General features: G+C 38.9%; 1 protein-coding gene across 10 annotated transcripts in view; it reads left to right on the top strand.

Annotated features, from left to right (window-relative positions):
* LOC105488046 (mitogen-activated protein kinase kinase 5) overlaps positions 1-27,169 on the top strand; it is a 262,603-nt gene that overhangs the window by 10,884 nt on the left and 224,550 nt on the right. For all 10 annotated transcript variants that reach the window (XM_011751800.3, XM_011751772.3, XM_011751745.3 and 7 more), the window contains exons 3-4: positions 9,718-9,785; positions 26,464-26,533. In XM_011751800.3, coding sequence (XP_011750102.1) covers positions 9,718-9,785; positions 26,464-26,533 — 138 coding nt within the window. The remainder of the gene's footprint in view (positions 1-9,717; positions 9,786-26,463; positions 26,534-27,169) is intronic.

Here is a 27,169-nt window from a genome sequence, read left to right as displayed (position 1 = left end):
AACCAATAAGTGGAATCTATGTTTAAGAAATAATTGAGAAGATATAGCTTATAAGCTAATTTACGGGAATTTTGGAAATATTTCAGTGGCTTATGGGTATAATGGAACAACCCTTGAATAAATACAACTTTGATAAAAGAAATAGTAATACATTTTTGGTTTTTTGAAATGGTCTGGCTCTGTCACCCAGGCTGGAGAGTGCAGTGGTGCGATCTCAGCTCACTGTAACCTCTGCCTCCCAGACTCAAGCAATCCTCCCACCTCAGCCTCCTGAGTAGCTGGGACTATAGGTGCATGCCACCATGGACTGGCTAACTTTTGTATATTTTGTAGAGACGGGCTTTGACCATGTTGCCCAACCTGGTCTTGAACTCCTGGGCTCAAGCAATCCACCCTCCTCAGCCTCTCAAAGTGTTGGGATTACAAGTGTGAGCCACTGCACTAGGCCTTATAGTAATACATTTAATACTGAAAATATACCTAACACTAATTTATATCTTATACAAAAGAAATGGTGTTATAGTTAGTGATTTGAATTAAGCAACAAGAGAGAGGGTAGCTGTCAAATGTACTTGTTTTGTATAAATGTAGAGAAAAAGAGTTGAGTGAGTGGAAAAAAGGGGAAAGGTCAGATAATGTTACAGATTCTCCAGTTCTGAGAAATGGCGTCTCTTCAGTGAAACCTCTGGTGATTCCAGATGGCATTAATCTCTCTGCACCTTTACTAGAGCAGGGAACCCCTTCAGCCTGCGTTCTGGTCGGTGTGTGCATGTTACCTTCCCTCACTCTATTTTGAGTCACTTGGTGATATGTACCATGTTTTATTCCACTCTTTCTCTCTTCTTAGTAATGAGCTTGCTGCCTTAGAGGATCACACTTGTTGAATGAGTAGAATGTTATGTGAGTCCACATTCAAATGAAAATTATAAAATGCACATGTCTAAATCTAAATGAGTAATTTGCTTTTTTGGATTATTTGTGGTATAGCCTGAGCATGGGATATAATTGGTTGGTGGTGGACAATTCAGGCCTCCAAATTCAAATTCCCACATTTGACTGACCCAAGGGGGTCAAACCCAAGGGGCTGTATTCTTTCTGATTTCTTTTTCTGGGCATGGTGTTTCCAAGGGGAGTTAGGGCTGGATGAGGAGAGGGACATCTGTCTGCTGAACTCACCTTTTGGCTGATGGTCCTAAACCTCGTTTTCTTATTAAAAGGACCTCTTTTAGGTCCTTATTCTCCCTTACATCTAGAGCTCACAGTTCTACAGGCTGTACAAGCATGGCACTAGCATCTGCTTGCCTTCTGCTGAGGAAGCTTTCACTTATGGTGGAAGGGAAATGGGCAGCAGGCGTGTCACGTGGTAAGAGAGAGCAGAGGAGGTGCCAGGCTCCTTCAACCAACCAGTTTCTCACATGAACCAACAGCGTGAGAACTCACTGCCATGGAAAGGGCACTGAGTCATTCATGGGGGATCCACCCCCAAGACCAAAACACCTCTGCCAGGCCCCACCTGCAACACTGGGGATCACTTTTCCACATGAGATTTGGAGGGGACAAATATTCAAACCATATCATTGTGGAAATAAATTTGTAAGATAAATTCTTAGAGTTGGAACTGTTGAGACAGAGAGTACCCATATTTAAATTTCAATATCTGTTACTGCGTTTGCTCACCAAAAGGCAGAACCAATCTACACTCTCATCAACAGTGTATGAGAAGGCCCATTTCCCTCTCCAATCCCATCAACTCTGGACATTAGCAAACCTTTTAGTCAATGTCAGTTTGATAGGTGAAAAAGATTACTATATTACGGTTTTATTTTATATTTTTTAAATTGTAAATAAGCTTGAATATCTTCTCATTTGTATTTGGCTATTTGTATTTACTTCCTTTTTTTTTTTTTTTTTTTTTTTTTTTTTTTTTTTTTTTTTTTGAGACAGAGTCTCACTCTGTTGCCTAGGCTGGAGTGCAATGACCTGATCTCAGCTCATTGCAACCTCCACCTCAGGGGTTCAAGTGATTCTCCTGCCTCAGCCTCCCAAGTAGCTGGGACTACAGGCATATGCCACTACACCTGGCTAATTGTTTTGTAGCTTTAGTAGATACGGGGTTTCACCATGTTGACCAGACTGATCTCAAACCCCTGACCTCAGGTGATCTGCCCATCTCAGCCTCCCAAAATGCTGGGATTATAGGTGTGAGCCACTGCCCCTGGCCAGCTATTTGTATTTAATTTCTATAAACTATTTATCACCTTTGTCTGTTTTTCTATTTGGTTATTTATCTTTTTCTAATTGATTTAAGGGTTTTCCATTATTAAGGCTGGCTCTTTGTCTTGTGTGTTACAAATGTTTTTGCTCTTTTCGGTTTGTTCTAGTCTTTTTATTCTCTCTTCTTTTTTCCATAGAGAAGTTTAAAGTTTTTACATGGTCAAATTACTTATTTTCCTTTGTAACTTCTGGGTTTATGTCCTGCTTAAGAAAGTCTTCTACAGTCCAGGATATTGAAGAAGCATTCATTCATATTCTTTTTTCCTTCTACTTTAATGAGGTTAGATACACACACAGTTATGTATATAAATTTGTATGTTTGTATGTGTCATATTGTGGGTTTTTATAAAAAGCATGTATTTTTAATACAAAGTTCAGAATTTGTTTCTTTTTCTTTTCTTTTCTTTTTTGAGATGGAATCTTGCTCTGTCACCCAGGCTGGAGTGCAATGGCAAGATCTCAGCTCACTGCAACCTCCGCCTCCCGGATTCAAGCGATTCTCCTGCCTCAGCTTCCCTAGTAGCTGAGATTACAGGTGCCCACCACCATGCCTGGCTAATTTTTGTATTTTTTAGTAGAGACGGAGTTTCACCATGTTGGTCAGGCTGGTCCCGAACTCCTGATCTCAGGTGATCCACCCGCGTCAGCCTCCCAAAGTGCTGGCATTACAGGTGTGAGCCACTGCTCCCAGCCTTTATTTTTCTTAATTCTTGCACCATCTTCAGTTTGTTTTGGTGAAATAAATCAGGTGGGGATCCAACTTTATTTTTCAAGCAGATAGTTGATTCCACACCAGTTATTGAATAGTTTTTCTTTTCCCAGATGTGAGAACCTTTATGAGATGAAGCTAAATTCCATAACCATAAAAAATCCTGTGTGTTTGCATTTCTGGGTTCTACATATGCTGTAAGAGCTTGACATTCATATAGGCCCAGAGACCCCTGCTGATTTTCACAGTTTCATTAGCAGATTAATGAGTACACCAACACAGGAGGTGATAAAAATCAACCGTGCCCACTAATGCATTTCCTGTGCATATCTGTTACTTGTGTTCCTCTGCCAGCATTTTCTCTAGAGAAGTAACTGCTGTAAAATGACTGTTGGATTGGTGTTCCTGGACAGTAAAATCTCACTGGTGACTTGAAACATGCATTTTAAGTCCATGTAGACAAATGCTGTCTTAAACCTATCAAAAACATGTGGTTTCACTTTTCCGTGACACTCATGTATTCTGATCTGTAGCTCTCGCAAGTGTCTTCACATTTGTCAAACCGTGCATCTGAGTTTGGTTCAGAAAACATGGTTATAGGATAAATATTTATTGAATTTGTGCCTTTCTTCAACCTTGACTATTTTATACTCTCTTCTCATTGCACAGAATCATTTTTAGCTGTTTTATGAACTGCTGTAAGATTATTTTGTACTTAGAGTGGAAATCTTTAACACATCACATCTCATTTTAAATTTGGCATAGTATGACCATTTAAGGCAAAATTGCAATTCTGGAAGTTGTAAATTCTCAGAGTATAGGAAACAACTATAGCTGATAACTGGAGAGACACCTGTAGGAGATACTCTTATGTTCAGATAGCTATGACAATCTTGTTAAGAATAGTTGAGTGGGAGGTTCTTTTTGCTTCAGAGAAGAGTCTGAATCATAAAATATTTGGAAGAAATGAAGTTTCATTTCCTTAAACTATTGTATGTGTAAAAAGATAAAGGGTCATTTTTAAGTAAAACTAGGTAAGTAGTGAAAAATTGTCACAATAAACCTACACTGAGCCTGAAAATTATTTAACATTTAAGAGTTAATTATGCATCCTAGAGTTTGAGGCAAATAAGAGAGCTTTAATTTGTTGAAATTTTGGCTTGAAATATTACTGATGCAAAAAGTCCAAATCCTTTTTAGTCTTATGAGAGTAGTCATTTCTTGTTAATAGTCTTGCTGATTTGTATGAAAATTAAGAAGTTTGAGTCCTTTACTCAAGCACCAGTCTAGTTGTTCCTTAAGGTCAGTAGACAGTGCAGCTTATTTTTGAATCCCTACCATAGTACCTGGCACATAATAGACACTCTGTATGTGTTTCTGGAATGCATGGATGGTTGAATAGTGAAGTAATAAGGATAAACTTTCTATATCCCATTCATCAGCAAGTCCTGTTGGCTCTATCTTCAAATTTATCCAGCATGTGATGACTTCTCAAAACCTCAGCTTGGTTGAGGCCACCGTCATTTCTCACCAGGATTAGGACAGTGGCCTCCTAACTGGTCTCCCCATTCTACTTTTGCCTCTATACAGCCTCTTTTCCACATGGCAGCCAGAGTGATTCTTTTAGAAGTCAGGTGACACTACCACACTTACAACTTTCCAGTGATTTCCATCTCATTCCAAAGTAAAAGACCAAGTCCTTAAAATGCCCTGCAAGGCTCTGCATTTTCACATGTGGCCTCAACCTGTCCCAACATTGTTTCTCTGAACCCGTGTATTTCTCCCCCCACCTCTCATTCTGTTGTAGCTACTCTGGCTTCTTTTTTGTCTGTCAAACATGCTAGGCATTCCTCTGCCCCAGGGCCTTTGTATTAGCTGCTCCCTCTGCCTGGAACAGTCTTTCCCCAGATATCAGCATGGCCCACTCCCTCAGCTCCTTCAGTCTCTTTCTACTAGAGTGTAAGTTCCATGAGAGCAGGATTTTGTTTATTTTTTCCTTTTTCACTGTTACTGTCCCAGTGTCCAGAACAGTGCCTGCCACCTAGTGGGTACTTTTTTTTTGCTGGAAGGAGGAAAAAAGCAAAGAAGTAAGGAAGGAATCAGAAAGAGGGAAGCAGGAAGATAAATTAAAACTCATGGATATGAAGATGTGGCCATGGAAAGTACGGCCTCTAGTCCTGCCCAGGACATTAACTCCATGCCTGAGAAGGGCTTTAAACCTGACATCTTTTCTGTTAGTTTCCTGTTGATGTCTTTCTAACTTCTACAATTATGTTTTCATTTCTTTTCTCTTACCTGGGAAAAGTGCCTTTGCAGTAGTTCCAATTGCCACCTGGCACAGGAGGAGTGTGACAAATGACATATAATATATTACCTTAACTTTCTGTAGCTCTTTGTAGAAGCTAGATTGTTTCTCTTGAAAGCCTTCTTGAGCCCCTGTCACCGCAGTGGGTGCTGTTTGTCTGAGAGCTCCCTGAGTCTGCTGTTCGTCTGCTGTTTACTCAGTAGGCCGTTCTGACCGCCCCTTACCTGAGGCTGCCTCTCCTCTCTATTGGGCCTTTATGTTTCTCTTCTTGGTGTTTCTTTTGGATTGCATGTTGCTTCAAATAAAATCTCTAACAACATATGGCCTGTTATGATTCTCTTTTCCCAAACTCTGCCATTTTGTATATTTGTGACACACTGCAGATTTTGTGAAGATTGCTTCATAATATTTGTTTACCATCTGCTGCACTCTATTTGGTATCTTGCTAGGATTTTTTCCTCCATTTTAAGTGGCATTAACAAAATCTAGCCAGTACATAGGCTTTCTGGTTCTACTTTTGCTTCCCTAATGTGCTGGAAAATCATATTACTATGCTCCAGGCAACTAGAGAAGCCTAGAATTCTCATTGTGAACCAGTGTATCAGATCTGTCTGCTCCCCCACCCCCACCCTTTTTCTTGGTCATATCCGGTAATGCTTTTTTGGTCAGATGGCAAAGAACCTCCATGTATAAGATAGAAAAAGCTCAAATTATTTTTTTACTTCTTACTACTTAGTACCACTACTTTCTAGTGTTGTTCTCTAACATATTTATACCTCTGAAACTTTGTGCCAGTTTAGTAAGTTTTTATGATTTATGGTTCCAGCTAGTGTGATTTTTATAGCTTATCCAGTTTGATAGGCAGCTAGCCTGAGTCTTGGCTAGATGGGCTGTATATATCCAAGTTTTTGTTCAGAAAAGTATTTTAGGCTACTGCAATAGTAATTTGCTTAGTATGTATTTCTGCTTTCTTACCCTTCAGTAACTTTTCGTAGTTGTCAATTCACCGTCTTTAGACGGAAGTGCATTTTTGCTTTACAGGTTAAGGCGAATGGTTTGCTCTTGGGCTGCCATCAAGGGGTCAGAGATAGCTTAGCTTTTGCCTTTTGGCTGGAGCCACCAGTCTTCTCATGGGTATGGTTATTTTCCAACTCAATTTCCTCTTGGACAAAAACGAGGAGTCTTTAATAAAACAACTAAGCATAGATACTAAAGAGCAAATCAGACAGTCTCCCAAAGAGCAGTTTGTAAAGAAAACCAATACCTACATAAAACTAGGTGTCCTATTAACCCATAACAACTATTATTCAGTACGTCATATAAGCCTGATTTTATCTCCAGCCTTTCTTAGAATGCCTTTTTCAACTTATCTGAAATCTTCTTTTGGAGTCAGAACCCCTAAGGGCATAGTTCCAACATTTTATCACTGGGTTGATGTCAAAAGCTCTTCTAGCCTTTTGGCTCCAGTTTTCTGTCCACTTAAACAAATGCTCTTGTAATGTTTCATAGCTCCTTTTTTTTTTTTTTTTGAGACGGAGTCTCGCTCTGTTGCCCAGGCTGGAGTGCAGTGGCGTGATCTCGGCTCACTGCAAGCTCCGCCTCTTGGGTTCACGCCATTTTCCTGCCTCAGCCTCCCGAATAGTGGGGACTATAGGTGCCCACCACCATGCCCGGCTAATTTTTTGTATTTTTAGTAGAGACGGAGTTTCACCATTCACAGGATGGTCTCGATCTCCTGATCTCGTGATCCGCCTGCCTCAGCCTCCCAAAGTGCTGGGATTACAGGCATGAGCCACTGCACCTGGCCTCATAGCTACTTTTTATGCAACTTCTCTACAGTAAATTATTCTGGTAGCTGACTTCTTTCACAGATCTCTTTCTTCTGAAATAATCCCTCAAGAGATTTCTTAGAAATGTAGAATTCCAGAATATTTTGGTTTAAGTAGCCTTAAAGATTCAGGCTCTAGCTTTGAGAAGTTGAAGAACTCTCCTTTTGTTCTTGTAATTTAAATGATCTTTCTGTAATCGGTGCCCCCTCCTTTTTAAAATAAATTATGAGAAGGGTTTTCACTCGTTTTACCAAAATATAAGCACCTGCCCACCCTATGTGAGCAATACCTTATTCAGGTCTTGTGCATATTGAAATTCGGTATAAGCAGTCTCTTTTTAACCATCATCTGTATAGCTAGCTTAGTTGCAGAAATGAGATTTATTTAAAAAACTACTTTATTCAGGCTGGAAATTGTTTTTATGCCAAGTTCAGGACTTCGTAAAGAACAAATCAGTTTAGCCTACATTTAAAGAGAATTTGACCTGGATTTAAAGCAAAAATGTAAAGTGCTTTCATGTGTGGTGATATGTAACATTATATCGTCTGTACTCTGTTTTTTCCTGTCTCCTGAGTTTTTAAGAAAACTTTCACCTTAACCTTGAAAATATTAGTTTCTAGAACCTATATATAGAGAGACTCCTTTCTTCTCTTTCTACAGCTAGAATGGCATTTCTCCCCCAATTTGGCCCTAGAGATTCTGTATCTAAAGTGAAAAAATGAAAGAAAAGGTGCTAGATTCCTATAAAGTTCTTTATGTGTGTAACATCTCTCAGGACTGTGCCTTCTTCGTTACTGAAAGTGACCAGTGTATGCCTTTTACTCTGAAAAGAGGCAACTCTTGATAGCAGAATACTGGTAATGACTCTCCTAGATTTAGATAGTGTGATCTTGATGATGCCAACTCACATTGAGTTGGGGAACTCTGCAGCAGTGAACCAGGATCCAGAAACAAATGTTTGGAAAGAAAACCTAAGTGAGAGCTGTGGGTCACTGAACAGGACTGGTCCAAGTGCTGGTTTCTATCATGCTATCAGATTGCTGTTGGCCACTGAAGAGATAAAGAGAGAAAGTATTTTGCTTGAAAATAGGTTAATTGTGAAAGAACACAAGCTTCCTCCTAGGGTCCCCATAGCCTTGTCACCAAGCAGGGGGATATCCTTGGAACTACAGCCGGACAGGAGGGAAGACCCACTGACATGTGGTAGGGGAAGAGCCCTTTGTTGAACTGAACTCCCTCTGTACTCTCAGTAAGTGTCCCCTGAGCATGTTGTGCAAGCTTATTCTCTTCATGATGAGAGATTTGTCTGAGGGTCTCCAGGCCTGGGATCAGAACAGTCTTTCTATGTGATCAAATCAGCAATTATATGCTCAAGAGTGAACAAAAATAATAATAATTCTGAATGTTAACAAGCACACTAGAACTGAGGCATCCTACTGAGAGCCTGCCCCTTCCAAGTTGTCCCCTTGGGAGGCTGTGTACATTGCTCAGGATGTTTTTGGCATTTCTTTCAACTGTGCATTTACAGTCTACTACGTAGGCTGTCCTCACTGTTCACAAATCTTTATAGAAGGATGAATAGTTAACTATATATTTAGAAATAGCCATAGACGTGCTTGGCAGATTCTTAGACATGCTTGGCAGATCAGGCCAACAATTCCATTTTGGGTTAAAAATGAGATTTAATATTCTCACATAGTCTATCTTCAGGTTTTTAAAGCAGTTTTGAAAATATATTTCAAAAACTACTTTGAATAAGAGAAGTATCATGAAATAAGTACATTATTTCTAGATGTGACCTCTGATAATACTTACTCAAATGTACACATTCTGGTTATGTAGTTTGTGAAGTCTTGTCCTCCAGCCTTAAGAGTTAAATTATTTCAAAATAGCATGAATAGCATTTGAAGCTTACTATGGCTGGAGAGTATGCAAAACAAGTGAAACTGTTCAGAAAAAGAGCTGCTAAATAGAATGGGATAGAGAGACCTGTATTAGAGCTGCTTTACAAGTTAACCTTGCACTAGGCCTAGGTTCTTCTGTGGAAAGAGAATAATAATAATGATGTTCATGTCGTAGGTTTGTTATGAGGTTTTCAAGGAGGTATTGCCTATGAAGCATAGATCACAGTGCTTCATGTATAGTAGTGTTCAATAAGTGTTAGCCATTTTTATCATGCTGTTGTGACATGATAGATTGCCTGGGAGAGAGGAAGAATGGAGAAATCAGGGTATGGTGCCGTTCGGGAGATTTAAAAAGTACGGATAGTGGAACAAGACTGGCCTCTCTTTGGTTTTTAGTTCCCCTAACCAAACCTGTTTTGTCATACTCCAGTTATATTTACTTTAACCTAGATATATGTTGTGAATGACATGAGCAATATTTTAATTTTCTGCTATCACTAAAAGAAAGTTTTATATTGAGATTCTGATCGTACTCCAAATGGAAAACAAAACAACAAACTAATAATGTCAACATCCCCTCAAAATATGGTGTTGAGGGTTAGAATATCACGTTGTAATAAACTGTTTGTATTATGTTCCCTTTGTGCATTAAACAAATGCACACCTTCTCATTTGCATTATGTTGCTTTTAAACAGATGAAGATGAAGATGGTGATCGAATTACGGTGAGAAGTGATGAGGAAATGAAGGCAATGCTGTCATATGTAAGTGTACTACAAATGAGGACTATTTTTTAAAATGTTAATGTGATTGAGGATGCTGTTTCTTGGGTATAGTGAAGACGTAAATAAATCACAGTTGTCATACATTTTTCTATATAATAGGTAAAGGTTTCAAGGATTTCCATATGTGAAAGTTAAGGGCATTATTTTCAAAAGACACTTACTGATCATATCATAAACATTAAGAATAATGCATCTTAATGACTTTTGCATTAGGTATCGTGCAGACTAAATGGACTATCAATTTCCTGTATTTTTTATGCAGTACTTAAAGTAACGGCTCATTAAAAATGAACCCCTGGGCTCTAAAAAATTTTTCAAAATCTACTTTCAACTGGAGATCTCTCTCACCCTTCCAGACTATAGTTACAATGTAGCTGCAGGCTTAATATGGATACACGATTTAAAGATGTACTCTTGGTTATTTATGCACTACCCATAGTACTCCCACCGAAAATGAACTACAAGGTTACTTACTGAATCAAAGTGATCTGAATATATTCTGAAATGACTTTTCTTTTGTGTTTAAAATTTTACTGAAAATCTGCATTAACAGTTGTCTGATACTGAAGTAAACAAGAGAAAAGGGCATATTTCTAAAGCTTCAATACTGAGCTTGAAAAATTCAGCTATCATGAGGAGACATAGGTTACCTGAGTCTTGATTTGAGCCTTCCTCTCAAGTTTTGTTTTATTATATCTGAGTCTGTAATCTGTTTACAAAACCTTTTCCAGTGGTCTGGTAGAAAGAGCATTGTAGTAGAAGTCAGGAGACCTTAGCTCTTCTGTGGTTTCTTGGCCCTAGGCAAATCACTTAACCTTTCAGTGCTGTAGTTGCCTCATCTGTCAGTTGTGGATAATAATACTTGTCCTTTATACTGCACAGGGCCATTGTAATGATCAAATGGGAGAATAGATGTGAAAGCCCTTTGAAAAGTTAAAAGTTCTATACAAATGCAAATGATGAAATCATTTGGAATCATGTGGAAATGATGGAATCAGGGCTCTTGCTTTTCATTGACACCCTAATCTTAGTCAACAGTTAGGTTGTAGGTTTTTGATAGACTTCAACTTCAGCCATGATATTGTTTCATTATAATGAAAACTGTGAACTATCTGTATGGGTTTCCGCCAATAGTTTTAATTTAGGGTAGGAGGATAGAGAACAAGAAGGATAGGATGATTAACGGAGCATTGCATTCCAACCAGCACAGAATAGGAAAAGTCAATTTCCCATTGACTTCCCATTAACTTATGTGAGAGTCTTTGTATACTGAGAATTTAGAGCTGGGCTCGTCAGTACCTTGAAAGGCAGAGTAGGATTGTCTGCTGGAAAGGTCTAGCACTAGTATTGATAGATTGGCTAACTCTCCTGAGAGTGTGACATGCTTGTATTTAGAAAACACACACACACACAGATGGGTTCTAATTTTCTCACATATGTGCATTGCAGAGAACTGACATCAGTATATTTTCATTATGTATTCAACTTAACCACATGCAAAAGATACGTACTTTTGGGTATGGTCTTACAAACTGTGCTTTTTGAAAATGTTAGTGGGTGTGATCATAGTGATAATAATAATGATGATTTCCATTTCTGAGTTACTGCTAGATACAAAATGCTTGGGGTATTTAATTTTTTTAGTTTTAATAATCACTCTGAAAGACATATATTATCATTCTTATTTTTAGATGAGGAAGCTGTGGTTAAGAGATAAGCCCAAGGTCTTAGAGTTAGTATGAATGTGAATATGGAATTTAAGTTCAGTTTCTTTTAATGCCCAAGCTGTTGCTCATTTACTGTTTTACACTGTCTCTTCCCCCACCTTCCTCTTTGCACATTTGTAGCGGGATCTTTTTATGTCATCACTGTTATTTTTTTTTTTCTCCGAGATGGAGTCTTGCTCTGTCACCCAGGCTGGAGTGCAGTGGTGCCATCTTGGCTCACTGAAACCTCTGTCTCCTGGGTTAGAGCAATTCTCCTGCCTCAGCCTCCTGAGTAGCTGGGATTACAGGCACCTGCCACCGTGCCTGGCTAATTTTTGTATTTTTAGTGGAGACGGAGTTTCATCATGTTGGCCAGGCTGATCTCGAACTCCTGACCCCATGATCCACCTGTCTCGGCCTCCCAAAGTGCTGGGATTACAGGTGTGAGCCACTGCGCCCGGCCTATCATCATCATTATTACATTCTGAATAATTTGGGTTTATGTAATACCTTAGTTGTGATTTCTGCACCATATATTCCTTACAGCATATGCTTATTTTCTCAAACACAGTGTTTAATTATTTTTGTGTTGTAGGAAAATATGATTACATAATCTTACGTTACATGTCCTTAGTTTAAAAGTTTCTGAGATTTCTTGGGAGCCACTTTTTTTTTGTCTGAATAGAAGTCATCTATCTCATTGATGAGCTAATTTTTAAAAAATTTTTGTAGAGGTGGGGTCTTGCTTTGTTGCCCAGGTTGGCCTCAAACTCCTGGCCTCAAGTGGTCCTCCTGCCTCAGCCTCCCAAAGTGCTGGAATTACAGGTGTGAGCCAAGGTACCTGGCCAGGTTGGCTGTCATTTTGATCTGTCTTGGTTCTTATGATTTAAATTTAAGGAGAACCATTTGGACCTAACCTCACAGTCGGTTTTGGTTGGTAGTCCTCATAATTACCAGCATGTTCCTACAAATTTGCATTGGTCTTTATTTTGTAGACATTGTAAAATGTTGCCTTTTTAATTGAAAACTTATCAGTTATTTAAATTTGGCTCTGAAGTTTGAGTCAGGATTTTGTGTAAAGGCATAGGGAAGATACTGACACATTATCACATTTTTATTGTTTTTTACAAAAAGCTTTTTGTTTTGTTTATGAGATGAAGTCTTACTCTTTCGCCTAGGCTGCAATGCAGTAGCCTGATCTCGGCTGGGTTCAAGTGATTCTCATGCCTCAGCCTCCCGGGTGGCTGGGATTACAGGCACCCGCCACCACGCCCAGCTAATTTTTGTATTTTTTGGTAGAGATGGGATTTCGCGATGTTGGCCAGGCTGGTCTCGAACTCCTGATTTCAAGTGATCTGCTCACCTTGGCCTTTCAAAGTGCTGGGATTACAGGCATGGGCCACCGCACCCAGCCAAAAGAGCTTAGTTTTTCATATAGAATTCAGTAAATCTGTGGTCACCTTAGTATTTCTTCAAAAGCCATATGTGGGAAAGCAAAAATAGAGGCACTTTTACCTTTAGTCCTTTAATCATTCTATTTCGCTGATTACAAAGGTTAAGTAAATAAACAGCCTATATCTCTGCACAAGAATAAAAACAAATTTGCCATCTCTGAGTTGAAACTTGAAGAATTATTTTTTTTCCCCCTTGGATGCAAGCATTTTCTGGCTTTGGGCCAGTACAAGTGTACATTTTTATCAGTAATTTAAATAGATTTTTGTATTAGACCTGAAAATGTTGCCTTTTTAATTGAAAACTTATCAATTATTTAAATTGCTAGCAGCCTGAGGCTGTTAATTTTATGAGTGCCATAATAATGGCATACAGTGGTTTTTGATACATGTGACACATGGAATATTGTATTATGGTAAGGATTTGTCATGGCAATAGGTTGTTGTGTGCTGTTAAATAATAACCAACATATTAAACCAAAGTCTGTTGTCACACATTAGTACCATTTTATATAAGTTATTTAGAAGTTGTATTCTTTTCTTCATTAGATATATTTTTAAGAGATAATGAGAAGAAAACAAAGCTATAATAAATTGTCTTTTAAGAAAATGTAAAGTAATTTGGTCTCCAAGGAGATATTTAATGTATTGAAAGATTTCAGCAGCCAAGTGTTATTACAGCACCATTGTGATAGCTGCTCTGCATTTTGTTATGAGTTTGTGTTAATCAACAATCTGTTTTTATAGCATAGTTTCTTGTGAGTTATGTTGTTAGAATATTCCACTTCTGGGATCATGGCTTTTCCTCTGACACTATTGCATCTTTTTAATTCCTCCATAAAGTATTTTTTAATTAGAATTTGAAATGCTTTATTAGAAAAAAAATACAACCTACATATTCTGAAAACTAAATACCTGATCATTGCTAATTAAATATTCCCTTAATGTAGTTTAAATTATTTTGTCGTTGTTCTCGTTTCCTCCTCTCATTTTCTAGAAATACTGAAAATAGCGTGCTGCTTTTTTCCTTCCATTTTTTTGTGTTTGTTGTCTGGTAGTTCTATGGAGCCCCAGTTCTAGGAGGGGATTGTTTTACTGTTAACCTCTTCTTTTGGGTGACCTTTCATGGAGAAATTCAGCCAATACATCTTGCTTTTGTAAATAGATTTATATTTGTTTCTGCTAAATCCTGTGTCTAGGGATTTATTACACCTGGTTCTCTTTAATATTGAGAGACTTGTGTGAGTGGAACACAGTATTAACAAAAATAATTTTCATCATTTTGTCTATTCTCACTCTTTATATCATTTTTTCCCACATTGCCAGAAGAGTATGGCATACATTTTACTGTAATGCCTCCCATTATGAGACCTTGTATTATATTCAATACAGGAATCCTTGTATTTAAGGGAAGCGTAAGTATTCCCTTTGGTGTATTTGACCGCAGTGTACCTTGTTAGACATTGAGTACTATAAGGGAAAAATATTTTTTCACCTGTGGAGCACCTTGTAAATTGGGACATGATTGGCTTTATTCTAATATACATAACTTGGACGTTGCCTCTAAAATGATGCAGTTACTCAAGTAGAGTCAGAAGGTAACCACAGAGGTTTTGTTCAACTCTTTCATTTTATAAATAAGGACATTGAGGCCCACAGAGAATAGAAGATTCAGAAATCAGTTGGAAGTCATATGGCTAATTAAAGGGAAGGCCTGGATATAGACTCTCAATCTCTTTGCTCCTGGTTGTTTTAAATAAGGTTTTGTTTTGGTATCTATTATAGTCCCGCTCAGCTTTGCAAATACTACTTTTTCCTGAGTGTGAAAAATAATGCTTATTACCAAAATGTCACTGTACTTGAGTTTGTAGAGAAATGTAAAAAATACTCTGTTGGCCGGGCGCGGTGGCTCACTCCTATAATCCCAGCACTTTGGGAGGCTGAGGCGGGCAGATCACAGGGTCAAGAGATCGTGACCATCCTGACTAACACTGTGAAACCCCATCTTTACTAAAAATACAGAAAATTAGTCAGGCGTGGTGGCAGCTACTTGGGAGGCTGAGGCGGGAGAATTGCTTGAACCTGGGAGGCGGAGGTTGCAGTGAGCCGAGATTGCACCACTGCACTCCAGCCTGGGCGACAGAGTGAGACTCCATCTCAAAAAACAACAACAACAAAAAACTCCGTGGGCGTCTGAAGGTTTAAAGGTTTTGTCCTTACCTACAAGGCTATGTTTTACCTTGTTTGCCAAATTTGTTGTCCATTTAGAAATTGAATATTTAATAGCATCAGGGCCTTAGCTATTAGGAAGTTTTCTTTAAAGAGCAAAGAGGTTAGGAAGCTCATTTTCCACATGGTGCTTTCAAACATGCCACATAGTAAATAGGTTCAACTTTGAACTTAACTTTGCAGGTGGCAAAATCAGTTCAGCTTTCAATGAGTCCCCTAATTGAATGCAATTTATCCAAACAACTGACCACATAGTATATTATTCAGGCAAGGTGGAGAAATGGTGAAAAAAATGAGAAAGGGAAACTGAAGGAAATAAATTGTTTTGGAAATTTATTTTCTCAAATAATGACATGCTCCAAGCTGTAAGTAAAGTTTTTGTTTTGTTTTTCTTATCCTAGTCAAAAAAGAAAACTTTTTTCCAGAGGCAGATTATTTTAATTCTCTTCTCTGTGTTGTTTGGAACATTTGGATGCCCTTGAAATAGTGATAAAAGTGTAGTGACCCCTTCTAGCCCCTGTTGTGATCTATCTTGGAGCCTGTTTGGAAGCAGGGAGCAGAAGCATATTCAAGTTTGCATCAGAACAAGGGATTTATTATGTGGCTCTTGGATGCAAAGGAAAAGATAAGCATGAGCAGGCCTCGGTCTTGGTGGTACCGGGACACTCTGGGGACTGCTGGAATAGGAGGTTTGGACCACCAACATTTTGTCATTTATATGACTCTACTCCCAGTTCAGTTCCATCTCTGTGGAGGGTTCCGCTTACCCTATTTATAACAAAATGTCTCATTTGGCTGCTGTCTGCATAGTCCTGTTTTATTTAAGTGTCAGGTTCCCTGAAGCTACTGTTAAAACTTCTGCTTTAAGAGGAATAGCAGAATTGCTACAGTCTAAAAATCAGGTGAAAGGTCAGTGTGTGAACACTACCCCAAGCTAACCAAGGTAATAACTCTGAAAGTTTCAGCTGAGAGGATCCCATAAATTTTGGGCCTGTTGGTGAATACAAATTTAAACTCCTTCTGCCAACACATATTACCTTAAACTTAGCCAATTTGAATTTCATCTGCTATTGGCTGCCCAAACTTCTATTAAGACTATCTGGAGCTCCTTAAAGTCCTCTACGGTTTTATCCAAATGGTGTTATCATTAAACTTGCCCAACTTGCTGTCATTTTCACTTTCAAGTCATTAATAAATACATCCATCCAATAACATGAGCCTATAAATAGGGCCCAGAGTTGGTCCCTGTTGACCTTCACATTGTGATTTTCTTTCTCATCATCTAATCAATCTGTGACCATATGTGGACCCTCAGTCGAGTCTCTTAAGGAAGAGCTTGTATACATTGTAGTCTCCTCATGACAGGAACAATGAGTTATTAGGGAGTCAGAGCCTGAAGCCAGGTAAGTAAATGTAGCTATTAATTTGATATTCAAAATAGATTGGCTTCATATGTTATTTTTGACCACTGGGGCAGTTGTGTGCTTTGTGAGAGGTCAGCATCATAAAGGAAAAGCCTCTTAATGTAAAGTATGAGAAATAATTGAAAGAAGGTGTAACTAATGACACATCTGAGTAGGGTTATAATTGAATTTGTAGCCATTTGATAGAGTTAAGATTGTTGGGTTCTTCACTGGGAAAACAAATAAATTAACTATGGACTGCAAATAGTTGGTTAGTTTATTGATTATTGCTGTAATTACTGACTGAGCTACATATAATAGGATATGCTTGCAGTATTGACAACAGGAATCTGAAAATCTTATCATTAGTGTGAAAAAGACAGCATGAGTATTCCTTATAAGTGAAATACTGTACCAATTATGTTGTCTGTTAGGCATGCTAAGGAGAGATTTGAGAAACCGTCCTGTTATAAATGTATGGAAGAGTAATAAATAGGCCTGGTGTTTCCTCTGTACGTGAGACTTGCTGCTGAATAAATTAGAAGGTATGACCAATGAGAGTCATTACTATGTCTATATCAGTTCCTCTCTGGATTCTTCCTGTAAACATTTGTGCAGTGTCTATAATGTGCTAGGCATTATATGGCAGTGATTTCTCAAGTTTTTAAAGGCATAGTCCTTTTTGAAAATCTGTGGGAAGTTGTTTATTTTTTTACCCCAGAAAATTCACATAATGCAGTGTTTCACCAGCTTCAAGGATCTCCTAAAGCCCATATAGATCCCAGGTTAATACCTCTGGCATAAGAGGAAATAAAATATACAAGGCATGGTTCCTGCCCTTGTTGCACTTCCAAAAGAGAAACAGTGTTCCCCACAATACCCATTTTACTTTATTATTTATAGTACTGCAGTAATTGAGGGGAAGGGAGGGGATACTGACTCAATCTCCATAAACCAGTTAGTTAAATTCTACCACTGTACTTTGTCCAGATATCTCAGTGGCCTTGTTTTGTGGTTTCTGTGTCACCCTATTGTTATGAACGTTTTTCTTCTATGTACTCTTACTTGGAAATGAGAGATTCAAGGCACCATTTCCTATTTCAAGATTTTTTTTCAGGTACTTTTTAAGAAGGTTTCCCATATACCAGCTCCTTTAATTTTGATCTTCTTAACATCTTTATAAGACGAGCAAGGCAGGCTTTTTCCCCCATTTTTACAGCAGAGGGTACAGAGGCATAAACAATTGTGTGCCTTTCTTGAGGTCACACAGCTAGTCCATAGAGAGCTGGAGCCTGAGGTCACTCAGTCGCTGGTTTGTTTCCTCATTCATCCAATCAGTTTTTTCATGCAGCAAATGTTTATTGGATAGCAGTTCTCTGGCCAAGTGCTATGCAAGGTGGTGGGGGTGCAGTGAGCATACAGTTCATGCCCTCTAGGAGCTCATGGTCCAGTCAGGGAGATTAACAAAAAAGGAAACAGAATTCAGTGGGAGAAATCAAGGAAACTCATAATTACCAAGCGGAGTGATAAATGATAATAATACACCTCAGCATTAGGTGCTCCATGAGCACAAGAAGTGTCTAATCTAGCTTTGGGGACCAAGAAGGCTTCCTGAAGAGGGCCGGTGTCCAGGTGGGGTAAGTTAGGACAAGGGGACTAGGAAGGGTGTTTGGGGCAGAAAGAACAGTGTATTTAAAGAATGCCTGGTGAATCAGGAGGAGCTGCCTGTGATTCAGTCTGTATGGACAGTGACGGGGAAGAGGGTGGGAGATGAGGCTGGGAGGAAGGTGGGTTAGACCATGGAGGGCCTTAGCTTGAGGGAACAGGGAAGTGACATGATCATATCTTGTATTGTCAGAGGCATTTGAGCCACAGCAACTCTGTATTAGTCTGTTTTCATACTGTTACCGGAAAGGTGTCCCAATCCAGACCCGAAGAGAGGGTTCTTGGATCTTGTGCAAGAAAGAATTCAGGGTGAGTCCACAGTGCAAAGTGAAAGCAAGTTTATTAAGAAAGTAAAGTGGTGAAAGAATAGCTACTCACTGCATAGACAGAGTAGGACATTCCTGAAAGTAGGAGGATGAATGTGCCCACCCTAGGTATGATGTTTGTTTATGTATAGGATAAAAAAGGATCATGGGGAGATGTGCTCTGCTACAAGGGTTTGTGATAAAGGATTCATTTTCTTAATTACTATATTTTGCAAGAATTGATATCTTTTTTTTTTTTTTTTTTTGAGACAGAGTCTTGCTCTGTTGCCTAGGCTGGAGTGTAGTGGTGCGATGTCGGCTCACTGCAAACTCACCTTCCAAGTTCAAGCGATTCTCTTGCCTCAACCTCCTGAGTACCTGGGACTACAGGCACCTGCCATCATGCCCAACTAAGTTTTGTATTTTTAGTAGAGACAGGGTTTCACCATATTGGCCAGGCTGGTCTCGATCTCCTGACCTTGTGATCCGCCTGCCTCGGCCTGCCAAAGTGCTGGGATTACAGATGTGAGCCACCGCGCCTGGTCTGATATTATTATGTTTAAAGCAAAATTAGGAATGCTTCTGTTCTCGAGATATTAGGATATCAGGACATTCCTGAATCTGGGCGTGTTTAGTAAACGTTATCAATCTGTTCCCTTCATCATAAACATCTAGAGCCTCGGAATACCTAACTTCCTGGGAATGTAGCCCAGCAAGTCCCAGCCTCATTTTTCCTAGCCCTCACTCAAGATGGAGTTGCTCTGCTTCGAATGCCTCTGACAACATTACTATAAATAAGAGCTATTTGAGACTGGGTAATTTATAAAGAAAAGAGGTTTAATTGACACAGTTCTGCATGGCTGGGGAGGCCTCAGGAAACTTACAATCATGGCAGAAGACAAAGGGGAAGCAAGTGCCGTCTTCACAGGGTGGCAGGAGAGACAGTTGGGTAGCGGGTGGGTGAGTTGCCACACACTTTTAAACCATCAGATCTCGTGAGAATTCACTCACTATCATGAGAACAACTAGGGGGAAATCCACCCCCATGATCCAGTAATCTCTCACTGGACCCCTGCTCCAATTCGACATGAGATTTGTGGGCGGGGACACAAATCCAAACCATATCAGACTCCATCTTGAATAGAAACTGGGTAAAATGAGGCTGAGACCTGCTGGAAGTCAGGCATTCTTAGTTACAGGGTGTTTAAGAGTTAAGGGAACAGGTTAATAGCGTTTACCAAACAGACTCAGGACTTAACAGACCCAGGAAATGTCCTGATATCCTGATATCTTAAGAACAAAAGCATTCTAAGTTTTGCTTTAAAGATAATATCTTTAAATAATAATATCTTCTTGTGGAAGACAGTAGTCACACAAAGATGAACAATCCTGTGTCACCAGCCCTTGTAGTGCAGCGCATCTTCTCCATATGGTTTTTTGCTTTGTTATCTAGTGCTCCTCCTCTTACTTTTGGGAACACCCGGCTCTGGATTTATTGGTGAAGCCATTCTTTTATTCCTTTACTTTCTTAATAAACTTGCTTTCACTTTACTTTGTAGAATCACCCCAAATTCTTTCTTGTATGACATCCAAGAACCCTCTCTTGGGGTATGGATAAGGATCCCTTTCTGATAACAGTATTTCTCAAGAGTGGCTTGGGGTAGAGAAATTATAAAGCTTGGAAGCCACTTAGGGGCCTGTTCCCTGTGAAAGACAATGGTGGTCACAGGACTGATGAGAAGTTAACAGATTTGAGAAGTGGGGAGGATGTCAAGATAATAAAATTTAGTAGGCCCAGCATGGTGGTACACGCCTGTAATCCCAGCACTTTGGGAGGCCAAGGTGGGTGGATCACGTGAGGTCAGGAGTTTGAGACCGGCTTGGCCAACATGGTGAAACCCCATCTCTACTAAAAATACAAAAATTAGCTGGGCATGGTGGGAGCACCTGTAGTATCAGCTACTCGGGAGGCTGAGGCAGGAGAATCACTTGAACCCAGGAGGCGGATGTTGTATTGAGCCAGGATCGCACCATTGCACTCCAGCCTGGGTGATAGAGCAAGACTCTGTCTCAAAAAACAAAATAAGGCCTGGTGTGGTGGCTCACATCTGTAATCCCAGCACTTTGGGAGGCCGAGGCAAGTGAATCACGAGGTCAAGAGATCGAGACCATCCTGGCCAACATGGGGAAATCCCATCTCTACTAAAAATACAAAAATTAGCTGGGCATGGTGGTGGGCGCCTGTAGTCCCAGCTACTCAGGGGGCTGAGGCAGGAGAATCATTTGAACCTGGGAGGCGGAGGTTGCAGTGAGCCGAGATCGTGCCACTGCACTCCAGCCTGAGCGACAGAGTGAGACTCCATCTCAAAAAAATAAATAAATAATATAAAATTTAGTGATTGAATATGGGGGAGAAGAGAAGAGATGGTTTGGATTACTTCCAGATTTCTGGTTTGGGAAACAGGGTCATAGTGATGGTATTTCCTGAGACCATAAACCCAGGCAGCAGAAGACTAGGGTCTGAGAGGAGATAGGAGAGGAAATCAGTTTTGGACCTGTTGAATTGGAGGAGGCTCTGCACAACCAACTGGGTATGTTTCAGAACTTAGGAGAGAAATCTGGGCTGGAAATAAAGATTTGTGATTCATCAGCTCATAGTTAGTCTCAGTGACTCCTCTGGTAGTTGAAACCTTTGAAGTGGCTGAAGTAACTCAAGGAGAGTGTAAAATGAGAAGGTTAATGAAAAACAGGGAGGGAAATCCTGCATTTAAAGGAGGAATGGGGTAATAACCACTTACAGGAAACCGAATGGAGTAGTAGGAGAGGTGGGAAAACCTGTGGAGGGGGTGGCGGGAGGGGGGTTGCCAAAGAAAGAGCCAGAGGTCACCCATCAGCACAGATGTCTTCACATTGCTTCGCCAGCCTCTGAAAGATCGGGGGACATAACCTAACCTGCACAGGGTGTGAGCGAAGCCACAACTCTTCACCAGCTCAGCAGTCTACCAGGTAACCCTGCCTATTTAGGTAAATGTTTTGAGGTATGAGAAATATGAGATAACCTACCTCTTAACTTGTAAGCAATAAATATACATTTTATGCCCCGAGTGCATGGCATGGCCTAGAATGAAAGGAGTACTTTTTTCCTTTGTTTTTTGGTTTACTGATAAACCATTTGCTTCATCTGTTAAATAGAGGTGATGATACTTACAGAATGGGATAGGATTGTAAGAAACTAAGTGAATAAACGTAGATATGTAGTACTGAGCCTAACACACATAGGTGTCCAATGAGTGAGGGTTAGTTCTCTCCCTGTGTCTCTATCTCTGTCTCTGTTTTCTCTTCTTTTTTTCTTTCTTTCTCTCTTTTTTTTTTTTTTTTTTTTTTTGAGATGGAGTCTTGCCTTGTCGCCCAGGCTGGAGTGCAGTGGCATGCTCTTGGCTCACTGCAACCTCCGCCTCCTGGGTTCAAACAATTCTCCTATCTCAGCCTCCTGAGTAGCTGGGATTACAGGTGCACACCACCACACCCAGGTAATTTTTGTATTTTTAGTAGAGACAGGGTTTCACCATGTTGGTCAGTCTGGTCTCGAACTCCTGACCTCAGGTGATCTGCCTGCCTTGGCCTTCCAAAGTGCTGGGATTACAGGCATAAGCCACTGCGCCCACTTCTTTCTTAATAGAAAATATGTGCCTTATAAACTTAAATTGTGCTATTTTAGAACTCAAGTTTTTTAAAAAAATGGCAGATTTCCATGAAGAAAAAAATGTAATTATTGATTGAATTGTGCCATTAGCATTAGAATTAGGTTTATAACAAATATGAACACTGTAGTAAACTTGCAAACAAAACAAAGCAAAAAATTGTACTTGTTATCCCCTTGTTGAATCTGGCCCTCTGTTTCAAATTAATTAGATTTTTGGTAACTATGCTAAACTTTGTCACATCCTTATTAAAATGGCTTAAGAATTTTGAAGAACAGCTCAGAAGGAGTCTGAAACTAATCTGAGTCTAGTACTGGAGATTCCATTAGCAATTGCAAAACTGATTAATCTTTTACCCAGTTAACTTATTGATTATCGCTGCAGTTACTGCATGTTTATGCAGTATTATGCAAGGGATAACAGGAGAAAACACTTTTTATAACTGCTGCTGATGTATTCAGTTTGAACACAATATTTCGTACTCTATATAATTATTTCTGCACTTTTAAGTGCTGGAACACTTCTAAGATAGAAACTTTGCTTAATATTGTTTCAATATGAGGAGGTGTACTTTTAAATTTCTTAACTAGTAATGCATTATAGTTTACCAAGTGCCTTCACTAATTTTATTGCTGCAGTTTAATTTTTGAGCCTCACCGTAACCCTATATATTAGGGTAAATATTAGGAAACTAATGTTTAATAAAGTTAAATGTCTTCCTGAAGGCTACACAAGTTAATGATGGCAGACTCAGAATTCAACCCCATTTGAATCAGTAAATATTTATTAAACACCTACTATGTGCAGAGTTTTGTGTTAGGGCTAATAAACGCCAGGATAAGATTATAGACTTGAAGATGAAGTTATTTGGATAACTTTAAGTAATATTATGAAGGTTACTTTGTTACATTTCTATCCAAGCTATTATGTTCAGTATCTTGGTGTACAAGGTTTAGGAGTGTTTTTTTGGTCGTTGCTGTTTGTTTCTTTGTTTTTTTCTTTTCTTTTGGTTTTGGTCATTACTGCTTATTTTATCACTATTTAGAACAAAATTGGAGAGAATCCCTTTAAAGGAAGAGTATATAGAAATGACACTAATAGATTCAGATCTAAAAACAATTTGCTGCCCGTGTGTGGTGGCTCACGCCTGTAATCCCAGCACTTTGGGAGGCCAAGGCAGGTGGATCATCTGAGGTCAGGAGTTTGAGACCAACCTGGCGAACATAGTAAAACTCCATCCCTACTAAAAATACAAAAATTAGCTGGGCATGGTGGCGGGCACCTGTAATCCCAGCTACTTGGGAGGCTGAGGCAGGAGAATAGCTTGAACCTGGGAGGTGTAGGTTGCAGTGAGCCAAGACTGTGCCACTGTACTCCAGCCTGGGTGACAGAGCAAGACTCTGTCTCAAAAAAAAAAAAAAGAAAGAAAATCCCAATTTGTTTTGCAGTTTATTAGTTGCTGTCTTTGTTTTCCCATGTGAGCCTCACAGCTATCCGCTGGGTAGATCTGTCTTGATTTTATAAATGAGTAACATGAGGCACAGTGAGCATTTCGTCATGGAGGTCACATGCTTGGAGACAACAGTTAGTGATGAAGCTCCTGAGTTTGAGCCCTCTGATTCCTTCAGGTGCCTTGCTCATCTCACTGAGTAGCATGGACCTGGTGGCCAGTCAGGACTGCTCTGTGCCAGGAGGTACCATGCATGGCCCTGCATTTTATCCTTATCTGATGGGGAATGCTCCATAGGCAGTAGCCTGAGTTTCTAGGCCTAGTGCCTTGTTGGTGGCTGTTTCTCAGGGATCAGTTGTGTAGGGCCCACACTGTGGGTTTGATTACCTCCCTTTACAGCATGTCCTTGATAGTGAATTACTTTGCTATGTAGAACATAAGCGTCTCTATTAATACAGATACAGATCAAATGCAGTAGTACAGCAGGAGAAAATACACTTGGATTTAGAGGAAATATAAAAAACAAAAAATACAACCTAACTACTCGCTATAGAGAAACTGTTAAGTGGCATACTCAACATCATTACTGTGACTGTTAATCGTGGTACAGAGAGATGTTTATAGATGGGTTAAAAATTCTCACAATGATTATAAAAGTGTATATAGCTTGCCAGTTGATTTGGAACAGACTTAAAATGAAAGGAAAACCATATTTATTTATTTATTTATTCTGTGAGGTAAATAAATAAAGCTGGAAAACAGGTCAATTTCATGCATGCAAGGTTTTATAGTAGGAAAAAAAATGCATTGCACCTGTTCTGACCCTTTACATTTGAGGTTATTTGTTTTCAAACTTGACCCCAAGCACCAGTTTTAGACATCTCTATAATTAACTTGTTAGATAAAGCATAAGGATATTTTATTTGTCTTGATTTCTAGGACAATGGCAAAGTAGTAACTGAAATTACTAGCCTATTGTACATAGCAGTTAATTAAAGAAAAGCATTAACTATAGGAGAACACAACCACTGCTGTTGTCTTGTATCAGTACAAAAAGGCAGTAATTTTTTTGACAGCCACTGATTGGAAAGTTGCTTGCAGCCTTCCAGAAGCAAGGGGGTACATGCTGTGGATCAATAACCGGCAAATTTCCCATTAAAAAGAATACCTGAGCAATGTTCCAAATAGCCACTGGCATCTTAATTTTCCATGGAAACCTCAAATACTTGTGTGCCGAGGACAAGTCATTTTCGGACAATTTTTCCAGACTACTTGTTAACAGTTATTGCTGTCCCAAAAGGTTGACAGCCTACATGATTGATATTTCATTTACTTGTCATCACTGTTTGAGTAATGGCGAGTGCTGTATTTCTGTGGTTTTAAGGAACAGAATCTCCTGAAAGACATTTGCCTTAGAGTATATTCCAGAGCGTATGTTTCATATGTTTATGCTGTATGTATATGAATTTTTATGTCCATAGAAGAAGAGAATCACTTCCTTTACAGTTTGAAACCCTTTGGAGAGCTGGGTATACTTGTATCAGTCCATAGCTATCCAATATCCACCTTCACTTTATTTGTTATTAGTGCAAACAGCCTTAGATGTATTAACTTGTGATTCCCAAAATGATGTGGAATTTTATAGCTCCCCTTTATTTTCAAGAGGAAAAAAAAAAAAAAAAACCCCTTGCTCTTGTAATAATTTTAATGTACATAAAAGCAATAGGAAGATATATGTGATGTCTGCTAAAAAAAGAAACTTTTAAAGAATGTCAGGAAACAATGATAATCAAGGAGAGATTTCCTAAACATATAGTATTTAAATAATATGAACATGTTTTTAATATAGAAACAGCGAGGATGAAAAGGGTGTTCTGCTCTTTGACAGCCCCTCAAAACATAAAATCAGCAGTTTTCATTGTGGATATTTTTCCACCAAGAGCGTCACTTGTTATTTGTCAAGCATTATAAGATGTGAGAGCACAGAAGCCATCTCCAAGTTAGGTGGACATATGCTCACAAATTAGCATATTGAAAGAAGTGGTAATCAAACCACAGTACAACCTACTGAATAATTTGTGTTTACTAAGGAGTGTGAAAGCTTTGTCACTTAGAACTTTATTTTTTGTGTGCAGAATTTTACAGTGCAATTTGGTCTGTACTAAAGTGTTTATAAGGCTAAAGCATAAAAGGTATGTTTGCTTGAAACTAGGCTACCTTTTTATCCTGTTAATCCTGTCATCTTTGGATGGGTCATATTTTGTTTGCTGTTTCCACAGTCTCTGTAATTTAGATTTCCATTATCTGTGCATTTCATACACAAATGTGAATAATGTTTGATTAACTGGTGTGTAGGTCCAAGCCCAATGTGAAGTTTCTTCATTTTGCTTTGCAAAATCCAGGGAAAAAGAGCAAGAGGCAATTTGGGAAATTCCACTAAAATGCTTTATGTGTTGTTTAAATATATATAATTTTCAAATATTTTATATTATTTAATTTACATTAAATACTAATATAAAGTCTTAACACTTTTAAAGATAAATGCCAGGGTGAAGGCTAACATACTGGACTTTCAATCCTAAATATTCACTATAGTCATTTTGGTGTGCCGGTAGGGGAAAAGTATTCTCAAGGCTGATATGTTTATACCAGCAGTTTACAAAAGTACTGTGAATTAAGCAACCACTAAGTGTCTGTTCCAGTATTCATACATTACTGAGTAATCTCTTTCTATAATCTCTTTGCAGTATTATTCCACAGTAATGGAACAGCAAGTAAATGGACAGTTAATAGAGCCTCTGCAGATATTTCCAAGAGGTAATGTTGAGCAAATTCTAATCAACAATGATTATTTCAGTAAACTGTTTCATCAACAGTTATGTTTTCCAAAGGTTTAAATGCACATAACATGATGTTTAGCTCTTAATTTGAAAAACAAAAGAAGTATTCATTATCATGGGGATTGCAGGCCATATTATAGTTATGGCAGATAAAATATCTAATTTACTAGAGTAAATTAAACTAACTAGATTGTTTTTTGTTTTTGAAGTACATGCTTACATTAGCTTAAAGAACTCTTTGGGGGTCCGCATGGTTTCTAAACCAAGGCAAATGAATAACTTTAATCCTGGATATTTATAAACTGTGGCTCATGATGGCAGCCAGAGCTGCGATTGAGGAGAAAGCTTTTAGCTAGTGCAGAAGCTAAGATTTACTGAGGTGTTAGGAGAGAAATTTTGGCGGAATGTTTGGTGTCTGTTTTTTTGAGGAGGTATTTTCTAAATAGTTGAAATTCTTCACAAATGGAAATTTGATTATCTCCAAAAATAAGAGCTGATGAGAGTAAGTTTCAGTGAATCACTTGGTCAGATAATTTTCTTTTTCCCTTTTAGGTTTGGCAGTACTATCCTTGTATCAGATATGATTGTTCAACCGTGTATAAATGTTCCCTCA

The sequence above is a fragment of the Macaca nemestrina genome, chromosome 7 (assembly GCF_043159975.1).
Source record: "Macaca nemestrina isolate mMacNem1 chromosome 7, mMacNem.hap1, whole genome shotgun sequence".
Classification (NCBI taxonomy): Eukaryota; Metazoa; Chordata; class Mammalia; order Primates; family Cercopithecidae; genus Macaca; species Macaca nemestrina.
The sequence above is the reverse complement of the archived record's forward strand: the minus strand, read 5'-3'. Positions and strand labels throughout refer to the sequence as shown.